Consider the following 19,505-nt stretch of genomic DNA (forward strand, 5'->3'; position numbering starts at 1 on the left):
TCAAATGTCAATTGACTTTCGGGTCACCCTGTACTTGAAATTTCCATGTTCTCTCTCTTAAACTATCTGAACCTGCTGAGTATGTCACTGTGAGATGAATACTATTTTCATGTACTGGAGACATTTATTTGATGTATTTATCCAGACTGTACAAACAATCTGTTCAGCAAGACTTTGGACCGTTATATGTTCATCTTTTCCTGTCATATCTTAATACTAACTTATCAACAGCTATGGCAGAACTGATAGGATGAGCTTAATACATGGATGCTCCCAAACATACTCCCCATTGCACCCCCCGTCAGATTTAGTTGTAAAATGGCTCAGTGGATAGCCCGTCAAGAACTGAATACAGATCCAGCATGAAAACAGGGAAGAATGTGTACTGAACTATGAAAAGAAAGTAAAATAGAAAAGTGAATAGTCCAAAGAACGAGAAGTGCAATAAAGAGCAGACTACAACAGCAATGTCGTCGCGGGTAAGTGCTCACGGTGTTGGACTGCCAAGCCGGCGAGCTGTATTTAAAACTCCCTTTTGCCGTTATGCAACCAGCTTGTCACCAGCCATCGTAACCTAGGCCTCGGGTTATGATACGAATCAGTCTGCGACCACAATCAAGATTTCAACAGGGGCCACTATTGTGCTCTTGAAAGTGCGTATATTTAAGTTTACGTGGGATGAGAGTGACGGTATGTGAAAAAATGGATGGTGGTGGTGGTGGGTGGTGATGATGACGACGTCATTCAAGCATTGGCTAGTGTATTACGTATCAGGTGTCTCCCTTTATCTGTATGGATCATTTTCTTACTTCTTCCTCTATTTGTATCACTCTTCAGAAAACTGTGGACTCTGATGGTTCAGGATTATATATTTTCTTTTGTGTACTGTGTTTCATTTGATTCAATTTATTGGACCATAGTGATGAAAGTTCTGCATGGTTCCCATTTTGTGAATTGAAAAGAAAGGTTAATAACATCTGTCATTTAGTTATTTTATACATATGAACAGAAGTAAGACTGTTTTCCGCCAACTCAGTGAGGTGGTGCAGTTTTTAAAGCACTGGACTCATGTTTGGAAGGTTGCCCAGTCATATTCCTGCCTGGCCACCCACATTTAATTTTTTTGTAGTTTCTCCAAATCACTTAAAAACAAATAGTGGGATGGTTTCTCTGAAAAGGACAATCACAGTTTACATCTTCATTGTCCTCCATTCCAAGCTTGTGTTCTATCTCTAACGACCTCATTCTTGATGGAACATTGAACCCTAATCTTCCTTCACTATTATGATTTCATAGTTGATCAACTGCAGTTAGTTATAGAACATAATTTATGATCAAACTATTGTTCTTTATTTTATTAGGTCGTGAGAGTTGTGTACTGAATTGGACCATAGAACCTGTGACTGTGTTCTGCTTTCAGTCCAGCATGGCTTCAACACAAGGAGAAATAAGGGTGGGACCGTCACATCAGGTTTGTATGATGCTTGTCAATTTTCTAATAATTTTATACCTTATAGTCATCGTGTCTCTGCATTTGAGAAATGCATGAACCACAAATAATGTAAATTATTACACTGTACAGGCCCGATTACCTGAGTATCGGCCAGCGTTGCTGTCAACTTCTGATATTGCAGAGCAGTCTTCAGATCCTGAATGGGAAAAAGAACGTGAAGATTTGCGTTGGGTGCCTTGCATGACACTTGATACAGATTTGCTTATGTATTTGAGGGCAGCGAGATCAATGGCTGCATTTGCTGGCATGTGTGATGGTGGCTCACCAGATGATGGCTGTGTTGCTGCAAGCAGAGATGACACCACAATAAATGCTTTGGATGTGGTGAGTGACAGTGCTTTAATCTCCATGTAAATAATATGACTAGTACACTCTGACAATTATGAATGTTTCTTTTTCTTTAGCTGCACGATTCGGGCTACGACCCAGGAAAAGCACTGCAAGCATTGGTAAAATGTCCTGTTCCTAAGGGCATTGATAAGAAAATGGTCAGAAGAAGAAACTGTAAGTAATTTGTTATGTTGGACTCAGTAATCAAAGAAATGTCATTCTCTGTGTGTAATTATGACTTTTTTCCTGTTCTATATGTATCGTTTTGCATGTGCTACTTCTGAAACACTGTACATCACGGGATTATAATTGATGCGGAGATAGTGATTTTTTTTTTTTTTTTTTTTTTTTTTCTGTTGCAATGCAGATTGTTTCAGTCATATTATAGAATGTTAAGGTATTGGATTAGTGTGGTACTGAGGGTTTAAATACACAGGGTGAGTCACTAACTATTGCCACCTAGAATAACTCCGAAGGCATGATAGTAGCTGAAACGTTTGTGGGACAAATGTTGCATGGGACAACGGGGACAACAACAACAACAACAACAACAACAATAATAATAATAATAATAATAATAATAATAATAATAATAATTATTATTATTATTATTATTATTATTTTTAATTATTATTATTATATAAATTTTTTGCTATGTGGAGTCCGTTAGTGAATGAAGGTCAACTTTTTTTTTTTAAGTTGGATGCTGTAGTTTGGTACTTATTTTCTGATAGCGGCAATTGAGACAAATCCAATGATGGCTGTTAATACAATTCCAATGATGTGTAACAGTAAGGCCTTTAAAGGTCAACAAAGGTCAAAAAGGTGGCATGAACGTCCATTTACAGAAGGTGTTCGGAGGTGATGACCATTGGTATCAGTGCAGTGCTGCAATCTTCTTATCATGGATTGAGTGGTATTCCTTATCTGGCACTTATCGAAGCACATGCTCTGACAATTCTCTCTTGTATATCGTGCAAATAGTAAATATTTGCCAAATATGGCGTATCCATCTAATGTGTCATTGACACGTAAACACCATTCGACAGTTTCTCAATGCAACACTAATAGGAGCAGTAAGACTAGTATCGTCGAATCAAGCTAATGTGAATGATTTATTCCTTCGAAGAACAAGTCGGTATGCTTCTCATTTATGGAGAATGCCAACGAAATTCAGTGAGAGCTAGAGACTTATATGTTGAAAGATATCCTCAACATACTCACCCTACACATCGTACATTTTAAATATGTGTATGATAAATTGAGAACAACTGGATCTTTAACCCATCAGAAACGTATCTGGCAAAGGAAAGTTACCAATGAGGAAACGGAAATTGGTACTCTTGCCACTGTGGTTCGAGATCCTTTTGTTGGTTCGTGTCATATCGCAAGGGAATCTGGCATGAGCCAGAATAGTAGTGTTCGTGTTCTGCATCGCCATAAATATCATCCTTACCATATCAGTCTCCACCAAGAATTAACTGGTACGGATTGTATGCGCCGCATTGAATTCTGCCAATGGGCTCAACTCCAGATTCAGAGGGATGACACATTTATTAATTGGATTTTATTTACTGACAAGGCTACATTCACGAACCATGGAAATGTTAATTTGCGTAACATGCATTATTGGGCTACTGAAAATCTATGTTGGCTGTGGCAAGTTGTACACCAAAAACTGTGCTTGGTGAATGTGTGGTGTGGGATTCTGGAGGACAGAATTATAGGTCCCTATTTCATCAAAGGAAATTTTAATGGTAGGAAGTACGCCATATTCCTGCAAGAAACATTACGTTTGTTATTGGAAGAAATACCTTTAGGAGCAAGGAACAGAATGTGGTATTAACGCGATGGGTGTCCGGCACTTTGTTCGCTGATGGCTAGTAATGACTTGCATAGACAAGTCCCAAATCATTGGATTGGACACGGAGGAGATGTTTCGTGGTCAGTTCGTTTGCCAGACTTGATGCCTCTGGATTTTTTCTTTTAGTGATTCGTAAAAGACATTGTTTATAAAGACGTTCTAACTACACCTGACGATACGCGAAAGAGAATTGTCAGAACATGTACTTCGATAACTGCCTATGTGATAAGGAATACCACTTAATCCATGATGAGAAGATTGCAGCACTGCGTTGATGCCAATGCTCATCATTTTGAACATCTGTAAATGTACATTCATGCCACCTTTTTGACCTTTGTTGACCTTCAAAGACCTTACTGTTACACATCATTGGATTCGGCTTGATAGCTGCTATCAGAAAATAAGTACCAAACTATAGCATCCCATTTAAAGAAACAAAGTTGACGTTCATGTCTCTGAAGCGACCACACCTAGCAACAAAAAACCATCGTCATACTATGGCCCCTGTTGTCCCACGCAACTTTTGTCTGACAAACCTTTCAGCTCCTATCATACTTTCGGAGTTATTCTTGGTGGCAATAGTTAGTGACTCATCCTGTGCAGTGAGATGTATAAACTGAGGCATAAGTTGCCCCCTAGATGGTCAATAATATTAACAATATGTCCCAGATGTGCAATAATATTGACCTTGTAAGAGTTAGATTGAGTGGTTGCCCAATAATATTGAGAACATCAAAATCTTTGAAAACATATTGTGCTCCGTGGAAATATTGTGCCATGTGTGGGTAATATTGACAGTATTCTTGACAGTCTCACTCAGACCATGGAGGTGAGGTTAAGTTTTTTGTTGCATGTAAAATGAGTTCAAAGCAAGACAAAGAACCATTATTATTAGAATGCGTCAAAATATATAAATCATTGCTGACGGTGTGGGATGTTAGGTCAGATGAGTACAAAAACAGAAGTGGTCAGTATTATGAGTCATTGATTTGTTGCCCAGAAAATATAGGGGACAGCCACAAAGGAAGATGTTTTCTTTTTAAAAAATTAATTAATTTAAGTTGTGATATTTATCTCTGTGGAAACCCTACTTACCCAAATATAATCATTTAAGGCACGTATTATTAAAACTGTGTGCCAGACCTAGACTCGAGCTCGGGACCTTTGCCTTTCGCGGGCAAGTGCTCTACTAACTGAGCTACCCAAGCACGACTCATGACCCGTCCTCACAGCTTTAATTCCGCTAGTACATTGTCCCCTACCTTCCAAACTTCGCAGAAGCTCTCCTGCATACCTTGCAGAACTAGCACTCCTAGAAGAAAGGATATTGCAGAGACATGGCTTAGCCACAGCCTGGGGGATGTTTACAGAATGAAATTTTCACTCTGCAGTGGAGTGTGCACTGATATGAAACTTCCTGGCAGATTAAAACTGTGTGCTGGACCAGTAGCTCAGTTGGTAGAGCACTGGCCTCGCGAAAGGCAAAGGTCCCGAGTTTGAGTCTCGGTCCGGCACACAGTTTTAATCTGCCAGGAAGTTTCATATCAGCGCACACTCCACTACAGCGTGAAAATTTCGTTGTGGCTCGTATTATTGCATGACACAATTCTGTAACTATGTCTCAAATAATGTAGGGTGAAACTGCACTTGTAAATTTCAAGTTTTCAAAAAAAATTGCCATTGGGAGGGTATCACAGCATAATAGATATCTGCTGGCTTGATACAACTGTGTGTCTCATTGTATTATTTTATTGTTTGATGATGGGTATATAGACGTCTGCAGAAATTTGGTGGGGGGGGGGGGGGGGGGACAATTGCATATGTATGGGGATGCCAATGTATGGGGAGACGATTCCCAGTAATGTACCAAATGGTGGTCAAACAACACAAAAAGGTATGATAATCTTTTCTTCATTCAACCTCAACTCTCTCAACAACTTTTCATCAGTGACCTTTGATGCTTGTTGAACCAGTTTTTCATCTTACTTTTTTTTCTGCTTGTAGCATAGCAGAGTAATTATCACATCAGTGATGTTTTTATTGCCCAACATTCTGAACCACATTATTATTGCACAATATCATTTACAACATTATTGAGTAGTATAGGGAGAAAATCAGTAATATTGCACAATATCATTGTGCAATATTGTTGACCATCTAGGGGCTACTTTAAGAAGCGATGGGAATGGGATGGGAAGGAAGGTAGATGCAGAAATCGGACAAGAGGTGGAGGCATTTGAAGAACAGAGATTAGTCAAAATTAAAACTGGATGACATGGTGCAAAGATAAGATGGGGTTCAAATTTCTGTTTTGTGATGTTGCTGTAGGTCTTTTGTGGTTCACCTAAATCACTTAAGGCAGATGTCAAGACAGTTCCCTTGAAAGAGACAAAGTTGATTTCCTTCCCCAACCTGACCTTGTGCTCTTTCGCTGATGACCTTGTTGTCAACGAAACTTTTCATTTCTTCTTCCCTTCAAAACGGAGGCTGCAAGTATGCGGGGAATCGAGTTAGCGTAGCGAATTATCATCTTACACAATTCAGGGAAGTTAGTGTTTGGGAGGGAGGGGAAGAAGGATGAAAATCAAAATCATATTGAGTATAAGGACTTGCAAAGTTTTAATTATTAATTGTCAGGTTCTGTCAGACTGTGCAAACCACAGCTACATAGTCATAGAACATTTCACTATATAATTCACATACTCTGTATATGAAAGTAAGTAAGTCACAAAGTTAAAAATGTGTGGAAACAAAATATTGGTTATAGTTGATATAAATAAGTGACACATTCCAGCAGAAAGCTCTAAAATACTATGAGTAACTGGTTTTCAGGATAACAGAGGAAATCTGTTGACATAAATTTGAAAATCTTGGACTTAGTACTAAAATTTTTCAGTTCTGTTGAAAGTGAACTGATAATAGAATCTGCAGAGTAGTGCACACTTTTCTATATGGTTATTTAGGAAGTGTTATCCAAATGAAAATCATTTTTTGGCAAGTGTTCCCAGTGTGATTGCTTCAGTTTCCTTTCAATAAATCCATATTTTTCACCAGAAATACCATAAGGCAGTATATTACAGGAACTGTAACATCAGAATTCTGAGACATCTGAACAACTGCTACATGAAACTCTTGAAATGATGTCACAAATGATTCTGACTGACATTTTCTGGGCTAAGGATGTTCTTTGTCAGTACGTATATTTGCCCTAATGTTATAGTACCATACCAGATAGTAATTGAAAGTAAGCAAAGTAAACAACCTTTTGCATTTCAGCATCAGTGATGATTGAGATTATTTGTACAGTAAAGATAGCAGCACTTGGTCCCTGCACAACATTCAAAATGTCACACCTCCAAGGAAGCTTTTCATATTTGTTCAGCCATTGAACATTAAACATTCAACTTAATTGGCTATTTGATCATCTTTTGATGAAGTGTATGCACTGTGTGTTGTTGCAGTTAAGTGACAATCTGTTCTCTGTAAATTATGTTGATTTTTCAGATTTTGGATTCATTTGATGTTAAAAAAATTGCAGTTTTTGTATATGCCGAAGCGTAATTCCCACAGTATAAGTTGTTAAAAAATTTCTTTCAGAAAAGATTTGTAAAAGGGCTACGCCAGTTTGGAAAAAATTTCTTCAGGATCCGGAAGGATCTTCTACCTCACAAGGACACTGTAAGTGAAAATTCCTGTTCATTATAATAGTTCAGTTGCCACAGTTCATTTAATACAAAGAGCTACATAAATTTTGTAACTATCTCAGTGAGAGTAAGACTATCATTGTGAAATATAATTTTTTTCTCTGCAGCCTGAACTGGTGGAATTTTACTATTTGTGGAAAAAAACACCAGGTGCTAATAACAACCGACCGCATCGGCGTAACCGCAGGCAGGGTTCTCTTCGGCGAATTCGAAACACAAGAAATGCTAGAGGGCAACCAAAGGAAACAGATGCTAGCTCTCCTGCAAGTAAGTTGTTATTAAATACTGGAATGTATGTTAGGAATCATGCAGTAATTTGGAATTTGTCACAGGATTGATTATTATTATTTGTAGTTGTCAGTATTAATAAATTTCTGAAATGATGAAGAAATTATTTTGGCATCTATAATTCTTGTATTTCTATGTTACCTCTCATATGTTGCAGCCGTTGGTGCATCAAGGCCATCACCACAAACTCCAAAGGAAAATGGTATGTTGCGTGTTTTTATTTTATGAAGTAACTGATGGTTGGGTGGTTTGATTTGACAGATCGATGTATGTTGATTTGAGACTGGCTACTAGGTTGAGGATTTCTTAATGGGCAAAACTGTATGTTGTTTTGAGTAAAGAGTCGAACATAGATGTACACCACTGAAGTGTCATATGGTCACCGCTCGTTATGTTAAGTGGTAATGACTTGGCTGATGGTATTTGACACAGTCTCAAACTTTCCACAGACAGTGATCCAGGAGGAAACATTAGCTGGAAACTAGATCACTCAGATATCCAGCCAGATCTTGATAAGATTTTAACATTGGACAGAGACTGCCAACGATCTCAAATTTTAGCGAAATTTGAAACCGTGCCCTCTACAGAATATAAAGTTACTGCAGCCTCTGACTATAAGTTAATGAATCAGCTGGAATTGGTTGTGCTGTGGGAATGTCTTTGAGGAATTGCCATGTAGGCTCAGTAGCATGTAATATAAATATCAGAACTCTAGTCATTGGTCACTGGGAAAGTTCCATTTATCTGTGTAAACTTGAACTACATTCACAGGAAAGCTGCTGAAGTGTGTGGGGCCCATGCCAGATGAGACTGAGTGGGAACATTGAACATTTTCGAAGAAGAGCTGTGATGGTAATCACAAGCTGATTCAGTTTTTGGGGATGTGAGAACATACTTAAATGCTTCAAGAGCTAATTTTTAGAGTCAAATATACAAATAATTTTCAGCACACTACATACTACTCTTGTAGGGACCATGAAGATAATTGAACTCCAAGTAGCTCCCACGACTCAAAGTAGCAAGTAATGTATCATCTGTATGATTATTTGTAACTGGGGAATGAAAGAAACCTTACTGTATGATGTAACAAGTAACCATATGTCAAATACCTTCTGAGGTTTGCTGAATATGATTGCAGATGTAGAACAATCAGTGCTTTTATTCTGCAAATACCTGCAACAGTAATGCAATACAATAAAAATTCAGTTGGGTTGGTTGGTTTGTAGATTAAAGGGACTAAACTGCAAAGTTATGAGTCTCTTTCAGTTAGGTTTTTGGAATAAAAATTTCACTGAAATGTGCTCACATCTCCTTCTCTTGAGTATGCTGAAGGAGAAGTTAAGTCAGATTCTTTGAGATGGAGAAAACAAAGTTCCACAGAATAAAGGAAGTGGGTGTGCAAAGCAAGTATCAAATTGGTTGTAGGAAAAAAAAATCCGTAAGTCATTAGAAATGAACCAAATAAACTGGTGGCCTGCAATTTTTAATTAGAGCAAGAGTCTTGTAAATTAAAAATAAGTTATATTACAGAATTGCTGATAGAAGAAGAAGAAGAAGTAGTTACAAAAGGATGCTGTGGAACCAAATGAAGTGAGACAAAAGGAGAAAGTAGAGAGAGCGCAACAAACATGTTACAAATAGATAGTCTTTATGTGCAAGGCTAAAGGTCGTATTAGAAATTGTGTGTCCCATTTGCAATAATGAAAATGTAGATTTTTAATTCAGCCATCTCAGTCACATGAACATTTATTCCAGACTGTGGAGAAAAAAAGACAAACTTCTCTTAATTCCATAACATTCACACTGACTGCCTCTGTCGGAAACCTTATTTCTCAACTGTGTATCCCAAACATATATCATTGTACACCTCCTATTCTTCTATTCTGCCACTCCCCTCAGAGTTTGTGATCAGCATTTCCACTCTTACACTGCTCTTCCATTGCATACATGATATGTCTGCAATCTTCCATATTATATGGATCATCTGATACTGAAGCATACCATTCACCTTTTCTTTTCTGTTAGGCAGAGTGCTGCATTTTTGTTCCTTTATTTCTGGGGCATTTCAGAACTACACGAAGTACTCTGTCATTTCTAGACTGTGCTTAAGTCATACAACAGTTTTTGCACCTATCCTCTTACTACCCATACTCATCTTGGATGTGCCTCATATTAGATCTTCACTCAACTGTAGTGTTAAGTCTTGGAATAGCTTAACTTTTTCTTGGGCAGATGGACTTAGGTCGTACAGACATAACGTACCTTAGAATACACTAGGCCATCTCCATAGATGGTAAGCTGTAATTAATGTTTGACTTTTGCTGCTCACTTGATTTGTTCCTTATGATAAATATTTTGTTAGGTATCTTCTATCTTCAGATGTGTTTAGGGGAAATATTAAAATTATTTTCAGGTATATGTTGCTGACATATATCACCATTGACAACATTTAAGAGGATCTGGTCACATTGCAATGGCATTGTCCGTATAGATATCAACAAATGTATTGGAACAGGTATGAGAAGGGAAAGTGGGCTATAATTCCCCACATTTAAATCCAATTACAAATTTATTTATTGCCATTTTGCCATTACTGTTGTTATTGATACAAATGCCATAATTTTAATATGTCGCTACTGATTATTTGCCTCTTTGTATCAAATTTTCGATAGGGTATGCATAAACTTTTACAAAAAATAATGGAATTATTTAATACTACTCTCATTGCATAGTGCAGATGTTGACCAGGCAGCGGTTAGACACATGGACAAGAAGCCGAACATTGCAACTCAGATATAAAATTTGAATCTGCATGTGCATACAACAAATTGATCAGAATTTGTATAGGAGTTTAAGGAAGTTTGATACCCATACAGTATGACTTAGAAACAAAAATGTAAAATGCAGTTCACTACCAATACACTCATTGATCTTTTGATATTGTAATAAATGTATTTTTAGCTATTCTGCTGCTCCTTATGACAGTATTATGAAAATGATAGATTGCTACTCACCATATACTGGAGATGTTGAGTCGCAGACAGGCACAACAAAAAGATCGTTAAACAAGTGAGCTTTCGGCAAAAAGCCCTACTTTTAAAGAAAGCAAGTCACACACACACACACACACACACACACACACACACTTACACAAGCAAAACTCACACATATATGACCACAGTCTCTGGCTGCTGAGGCCAGACAGCCTCGTATGACAGGAGAAGCAATCTGGGTGGTGGGGATAAGGAGGAGGCTGGGGCAGGGAGGGGGACAGATAGCAGGAAAAAGAGAGGGAGGGGGATGGGAGCAGAAAAGGAGAGAAGTAAGGAGACTGTGGGTGCCTTGGTGAAATAGAAGGCTGCATAGTGCTGTAGTAGGAACAGGAAATAGGATAGGTGGATGAAGGACAGTGACTAACATTGGTTGAGGCCTAGGGGTTTACGGGAATGTAGGATATATTGAGGCCTAGGGGTTTATGGGAACGTAGAATATATTGCAGGGAGAGTTCCCACATGTGCAGTTCAGAAAAGCTGGTGTTTGCAGTAAGGATCCAGATGGCACAGGCAGTGAAGCTTTCATTGGAGTAAAGAGCATTGTTTTCAACAGGGTGCTCAGCAACTGGGTGGTCTAGCTGTCCCTTGGCCACAGTTTGTCGGTGGGCATTGAAGTAGACGGCTTGTTGGTTGTTGTGCTCATGTAGAATGCAGCATAGTGGTTGCAGTTGATCTTGTAGTTCACATGACCGCTTTTGTAGGTAGCCCTGGGTTTGATGGGATAGGTGATGCTTGTGACTGGACTGTAGAAGTTGTTGATGGGAGGATGTATGGGACAAGTTTTGCATCTAGGTATATTGCAGGGCAATGAGACATGAGGTAAGGCATTGGGTGTAGGGGTAGAGTAGGGACGCACAAGGATATTGTGTAGGCTTCAGTTAATAGTGCTATATGTAGCAGTTGAGTTGTTGTTCACACTACTGAATTTTGAAAATCAACTTTTATTTACCACCATTTCGAAGGAATTTTGTGATCATAAAATCAGTAAGACACTGTCTAATCAGTCACAGTGATCACACTACATATTGTGTTATGGATTAGAAACATTTTCATAACTTTTTCCAGTGTCACATACTGTTAATTCAAAAACATCATAAGTAAATACTTGATTGTATGCCTAGCCTGTTAAAATTGTAGATATTTTCAATGTGTGCTATAGAAAAGGTGTTTACTGTGTCTCTGTGGAAATGAACCAATATAAGTGTTTCTGACTGCAAATTGTGCAAATACAATTCACTTTTTTGCAGTGAAAACTGGTATTACTATTTTTAAATGTAAAATACATTTTTACATAGCAATTTGAACAAAATTGTCATAATTAAAGATAGTACTATGTATGAATTTATTTAAATAATTAATTATGTTCAGCTTGGTGGACATGTTTTACATTTGATAAAATTGATACAGCATGGCAATTAAATACATTTTTCATATTTTAGTGTAATTTTTGTGTGTTGGTTTTATACACAAGTACACAAGTTACTCCAAGTTTCAGCTGTCTCCTTCACATGTGTGATAAGATTTAAAAATTACTTTCATAAACTCTCGTTGCAGACTATTCATTCTAATAATTGTTATAAGTGCTACACATACATCACCATATAAGGAAATATTTGAAATTCCTACTTGTTTACAGGTGAAGCTAGTTCTGCAACTGATGAAGAGAACACAGAAGAAGATTCTGACTCGAGAGACAATGCAGCGTACCGTTGTCAACACTGTTTCTCCACAAGTAATTAATAAAACTTCGTGATTTTCTGATTTCTTTGTAGCTTGTATTTACACTGGTGTCCAGCATACTTTAACCAACTAACAAGAACATATATCCTGAAGAAGTGGTGAAAGGGCTACAGAATGGGGTTAAGTTCAATCATAGGATGTTTGACATATAAAAGTGCCCAAAATATGTAATTAGAAAATTTCTAGCATGAAAGCTAAACGTATAAAAGGGTCTCAAAAACAGAAAATCCCTTCCACAACAGCAAAACATTTACTAGGTGATTGGTTATCTTCAACTGCAACATGTGCTTGATAGTGTTGTGCCATAACCACTGTTATTTCTTTCATGAGCTATATTGACAGCCACTCCCATTTCAGAGAAAGAGCAGTGCAAAATGTACTGGAAGAGTGGCTTGTGGAATACAATCCATCTTGGTACTGTATCATAAATATGCTCTATAGGATTCAGATTTTAAGATACTACTGCCCAGTGCATGTCACAAATACATCCACTTTGCAAGCAATCTCTCCACCAGAGCATCTCACTGTGGACAAGCATTATCATTCATGAAGAAAAAGTTGGAACAAACAACATCTCTGAAAAATTGCTCAGTACCCCTCCAGCCACCAACTAAGGTGAGAAGCTAATTATACCCATTCGACATAATGTGTCTCCCACACCTGAATTTACCACTAGTTAACTATTTGCTCTCCACAGTATTGTTGTGACTGAACTGGCTAACACTTTCCCTTCATATGAATGTACAACAAAAATAATTCTGTATGCTAGGATGGGATTCATCTGTGAAGAGCACATTCCTTCATTGTTTTATGGTCCAAACTTGATGCTGACGATGCCACAATAAACCATCTCTGTAGTGCCTATGAGCACAACAGTCACAGCCTGACATCTGAAATACAGACCAAGTGAACTGAGCCTCTTATACGGTGTTTGTCAGGAAACTACAACTCCTGAGGGAGCTATTAGATCTAAAGATTGCTATCTTGTTGATATTTTGGGTTTGATCATGCTATGAAGGCCACATATACACTGATGAGGTGAAAACATTATGACCACCTTCTTAATAGAATGTTGGTCCAACTCTGGAAGATCAACACAGCAGTGATTCTGTGTGGCATTGAATCAACAAGTCTTGGTAGCTTTGTGGAGGTATGTGGCACCAGATCTCTATGCACACGTCACACAATTCCCATAAGTTACAGGCTGACGATATGTGGGCACGTAGCTGGCACCTGATAGTGTCTCATATCAGATAGTCGGATTCAGATCAGGTTAATTTGGTGGCCAATACATCAATGTGAGTTCCTCCAGAAACCACCGGAGCAGAATTCTGGCCCTGTTTGTGGCATGGACAGTTATCCTTCTGGAAGATGCCATTGCCATGGGAGAAGACATCCAGCATGAAGGGGTGCAGATAGTTTGCAGTAATGTTTATGTGGTTTGCAGCTATGGTGGTGCTTTGGAGTATTACCACAGGTCCCATGGAAGTCCAGGTGAATGTCCCCCATAGCATGTTTTGAGCAGCTGTTAGCCTGAATGGCTGTGTAACCAGACATAACTATCAATCTGTTGGAATGAGAAATCTGATTCAACTGACCAAGCAACACGTTTCCATTGAACCACAGTCCAATGTTGCTATCCTATGCCCACTCCATTCATAATTGGCAGTGTGTTTGGGTCTTTTGTTGTGGGGATCTATGTTTAACGCTGTGCACTGACTGGTGTTGCATAGATCTATATTTAACAATGCACAGTGAGCGGTGTCTCTGGAAACAGATGTAGCTTCACCAGCATTATGCCCTGTTGTCAGATCTGCCGCAGATCAATGCTTATCCTGCTGTAGAGAATGGCCAAACCTCCAACGTGCACATTCTGTGATGAGGCATGGATTTCCAACACCTTGTCGCATAGTCGTGGTTTCACTGTCCTTCAACTACTTTCTATAGATACTCATGGCAGTAACATGCAGACAGCTGACCAGATTTGTCCTTTCTGAGATGCTCATTCCTAGGTGTTGGGTTGTAACAATCTACCTTTTGTCAAACTCACTTATGTCAATGGATTTTTCCTTTTGCACCATGTATCACTGCTAGAATGACTCCCCATTTGTCTCTGCTGTGCTTATATGCTTTCCTTACCATAGTACTAAAATGTAGACTTTTCACGGCTGGAAATATCGTGTCCATTATAATTATCTGGGCTGTTATGCCGTGATCGGTTGATGAATTCTGTGTCGATTCCCAACGTTTCGTCTCCGACTGCGGGGCACATCTTCAAGGGGGTCCGTAGCTCGATGGAAGGTCCAACACACCCACTGGCTTGCTACTGACTGCCGCTAAATTCCGTGTCCGCGCGCTCCCACGCCGCGGCGTGACGTCACGTGTTTTGAAAACGTCAGTGCAATTGGCCGCTGCTCGTCGCCGTCGATCGCCGTTGCCATCACCCAGTAGTGGACGGGTGGTACACATCATCTTTAACACCGGCATCCATATAACGTTTAATTTCACGCCCTCCTCCTTTCGGTTGAAATTATTTGGGTGTTTAGCGATTTCGATTGCCTCCCTGTAGAACCTTTTGTAATATCCGCTTGTGGCCGCTAGTACTTGCGTCTCCTCGAAACAAATATCGTGGTTCCCTGGCTGGAAAGCATGCTCCGCAACAGCTGATTGTTCCGTTTCTCCTCTTCTACAATTTCCCTTGTGCTCTTCCAAACGTTTAGAAACCGTTCTTTTAGTGGTACCCACATAAACATCACCACAGTTGCATGGGATCCCATACACTCCAGCTTTTTCCAATGGTTTGCAAGCGTCCTTGGCAGGCTTAAGGTATTCCTGTATCTTCCTGGTGGGCTTGTAAATTACGGTAATATTCCGCTTCGTCAAGATCCTCCCTATTCTTTCCGTTACATTTTTAACAAACGGCAGGAAAACCTTAGATTTTGCAGTAGCCTGTACGTCAGTATGATTTCTGCGTGGCTGCCTCAACGCACATTTTATTTCGGCGGACGAATATCCATTCTTCATTAGTGCATTGTGGAGATATTCCATCTCAGCGTCGAGCAACTCAGATTCACGAATGTTTCTAGCTCTGTCCGCTAACATCTTGATAACACCCCACTTCTGTTGTGGGTGGTGGTTCGAATCCCGGTGCAAATAACAGTCCGTGTGCTTGGGTTTGCGGTATACTGAGTGGCCCAAACTACCATTTTCGTTTCTAAAAACAAGCACATCGAGGAAATGTAATTTGCCGTCTACCTCCTCCTCCATTGTAAACTGAATTCTCATGTTTATACTGTTCAGATGTTCGTGGAACCGGCTTAGTTCCTCCCTACTATGTCTCCACAGCACAAACGTGTCATCCACGTATCAGAACCAAACGTTTGGTTTTTTGCTGGCAGTACCTAAGGCCTGTTCTTCGAATTTCTCCATAAAGAAGTTTGCAATTACGGGACTTAGGGGGCTTCCCATAGCCACGCCATCCGTTTGCTCATAAAACTGTTCATTCCACTTGAAATACGTGGTCGTCAAACAACACTTAAACAGTTCTGAAATGTCGGCAGGAAAAATTCGATCCAGCTGTTCCAATACATCATTAAGTGGAACCATGGTAAACAGCGATACCACATCGAAGCTGACCAATATGTCCTCCGGCTGGACCACTATGCCATTCAATCTGCTGATTAAATGTGTCGAATTCTTTATATAAGAGTCCGAACGGCCCATATGTGGTTTTAACAGCGTAGTCAAAAACTTGGCTAACGAGTAGTTGGGCACCAATGGCACTTAGTATCGGTCTTAACGGCACATTTTCTTTATACCTGCAACATGATCTAGAAAAAAAAATGCTTTTTTTAAGTGAAGCTTTTGCACTAATTTCACCATTTTAAATGCGCTAATTTTTGTGAAGCTGTTAGTATGGCTTTGTTTGAGGGTACTCCACTCCACATATTCTTAAAAGTGATTTCTTTTTAATAACACTTGAAAATTTGGTGGGTATGAGAGTTCATAGATCATCATAGTAACTGACACTAACTAATCATCATAGTAACTGACACTAACTAGATTTGAAAACAATGACTCTGTTTGTTGTCCTATACTTTCATCAGTGAGAAGTTGTGTCCTATCCTTTCACTACACCATATCTTACCTCCAACCCTCTTGACTTCATTACACTGACAGCTATTATGGACCATACACAAACAAGATTACTTCTGTCAGCTTATGTCCATATACATGCCCAGGCCCGTATGTAAAGGCCAATGGCTCCATTCCCACTTTATAATACATGTTTGAATATAAGTAAAGCACACAACAAGTCAATAAAACAATTTAAATTCAAGGTGAAGGTAGCCTGCTATCACCATGTATTACCATCAGAAGACTATATTTTCAGCTAGAAAGTTCAGAACTGGTTTTGTAAGGTATGAATAGGATTCTCTCTGTGGGAGCCCACAGGCTGAAACTGAAAAATATGTAAAAGACAATAGTAATTTTAAATAAATATGGGGGACAATAGGAAAAAAATCAAATGGTACATCACTAATATGAAAAATTGTTTGGGAGAATGGACTCCACAAAGTAGGTGATCAAACAAGAAGTAAAATAAATCATTCTTCTAAACAATTTAATTATTGAAGAAAAGACTTTTTAATTTTTCATACCAAAGCTGCTATTAATTTATTGGCTGACTAGTTTTGGGCTTTGCAGATTTTTAAAAGCCATCTATTACAGAACAAAATTTTATGAGTGGGTGTGTCACATGTGGATAACAAAGGAATCAGTAATAATATGGTCCACACAGTAACTACTTAAGTATTTTGTATTCGGGACATACTTGGTGTCTACAGTTCTAGTAATGTCAACACACTTTAGAAGTGGCTCAGATCCATGTTAAAATATGTCACAACCGTAATTGTACCTTACTGTAGCGTGTTAATGTATGCGCATAAGATATATTTTTCTTAATTGTGTTACCTTCATTATGCAGTATGATTTGATAAGCGTGACAAAAACATGTCACATATAATGGAGAATTTGTTCCCGTTGGAGTTCATTGTGTGCCACACTGACATACTATGATATGTTATTTCCACAACTGCAAGATCTGAACTATATCTAAGAGTGTGATGACATAATATAACTGTCCACATCAAGTATATCCCAATTACAAAATACTTAAGTAGTTACCATCTGGACCATATTATTACTTATACATTTATTATCCATATTTGACACATCCACTCACAAAATTTTGTTCTCTGTAACAGGTAGCTTGTGAAAATGACTAAGGTCCAAAACTAGTCAGCCAATACATACGAGGGGCATTTTGAAAGTCCATGCAAAAATAAAAACTACCTGGGGTAAACCATTTTCATTTTTTGACATAGTTTCCTTTTAGACTTAAACACTTCATCCAACGCTGTTCTAATTTGTTGATCCCTTCCAAATAATAGGAATTGTCCAAGTCTGCAAAATAGCTATTAGTTGCTGCAATCACCTCCTTGTTTGAATAAAATCTTTTTCCCACCAGCCATTTCTTTCAATTGCGGAACAAATAGTAGTCCGAGTGAGCCAAGTCTGGAGAATAGGGGGGGATGTGAAATGAGTTGGAATCCTATTTCCATTAATTTTGCGACCACAACTGCTGAGGTGTGTGCTGGTGCATTGTCGTGATGGAAAAGGACTTTTTTGCAGTCCAATCACTGGAATTTTTCTTGCAGCTCAGTTTTCAAATGGTCCAATAACAATGAATAATATTCACCTGTATTATTTTTACCCTTTTCTGGATAGTCAATGAGGATTATCCCTTGCGAATCCCAAAAGACAGTCGCCATAACAGTTCTGGCCAAAGGAATGGTCTTCGCCTTTTTTGGTGTAGATTCTCCCTTCGTAAACCATTGTTTAGATTGTTGTTTGGTCTCAGGAGTATAGTAATGTATCCACGTTTCATCCACAGTGACGAAACGACACTTAAAAGTCCTGCGGATTCTTCCTGAACAGCTGCAAACCATCCTTGCAACACTTCATACAATTCAGTTTTTGGTCAAGCGTGAGCAATCGCGCAACCCATCTTGAGGGTAGCTTTCTCATGTCCAAATGTTTATGCAAATATTATATACCCGTTCATTCGAGAGGCCCACAGCACTAGCAATCTCACGCACCTTAACTCTCCTGTCATCCATCACCATATTATGGATTTTATCAATGATTTCTGGAGCCGTAACCCCCACAGGGGGTCCAGAACGTTCAGCATCACTTGTGCCCATATGGCCACTCCGAAAATTTTGAAACCACTTATAAACTGTTCTAACCGAAGGTGCAGAGTCACTGCAATGTTTCTCAAGCTTCTCTGTTGAATGGCATTCTGAGAACATTGTCTTGTACCATACAGCTGAGGGGTGCTGTGACCCAACATTAATATATTTTACTTTTCAAGAACTCACTCTCGTTCCTTAACTAATATCTCCACAGTTCACAATACAAAGATGTTACAGATATCTAAAATGGTGATTTTGAGTACACTCAACACGTACCAACAAGTCTCTCATATCTGCTGCTCCACTTATTTACCAACCTTGAATCCAGTTCAAAATATTGTGGTATTTGAAACTATTGACAATTAAGCAAATAAGTATTCAAGCCGTCAAACAGTGTGTCAGAACACTCGAATGCGCAAATGTGTGCAATGGATTTTGCATTCATCTACAGTCTTGGAGAGCTTCAGTACACACAGTGTAAGCTCGGTTTTACATTCCTGGAATTAACATTTTCTCGCAGTTTACAACATTTTTTATTGCTTCCGTCAAATTTTGTATGTCCACAATGTTAATCCACACCTCATTTTGCGTCAGCATATTTATAATTTTCCCATGATTTATGCTTTATAAAAAAATGTTAGTGGAGAAAAAAACTGACATAAAATGATGCTGGAATGATGTTGCCACCAAGTAGTGTTTACAGACATTACATGGATAAGTTTCTTGGCACCAGGGCGCTCTGCTCAGCAGATTTGG

General features: G+C 38.8%; 1 protein-coding gene across 1 annotated transcript in view; it reads left to right on the forward strand.

Moving 5' to 3' along the window:
* LOC124721362 overlaps positions 1-19,505 on the forward strand; it is a 187,081-nt gene that overhangs the window by 16,471 nt on the left and 151,105 nt on the right. The window contains 8 exon segments of the mRNA XM_047246296.1: positions 1,421-1,471; positions 1,583-1,837; positions 1,918-1,995; positions 1,997-2,017; positions 7,305-7,385; positions 7,519-7,678; positions 7,857-7,901; positions 12,389-12,484. Coding sequence (XP_047102252.1) covers positions 1,421-1,471; positions 1,583-1,837; positions 1,918-1,995; positions 1,997-2,017; positions 7,305-7,385; positions 7,519-7,678; positions 7,857-7,901; positions 12,389-12,484 — 787 coding nt within the window.

The sequence above is a fragment of the Schistocerca piceifrons genome, chromosome X (genome assembly GCF_021461385.2).
Source record: "Schistocerca piceifrons isolate TAMUIC-IGC-003096 chromosome X, iqSchPice1.1, whole genome shotgun sequence".
Lineage (NCBI taxonomy): Eukaryota > Metazoa > Arthropoda > Insecta > Orthoptera > Acrididae > Schistocerca > Schistocerca piceifrons.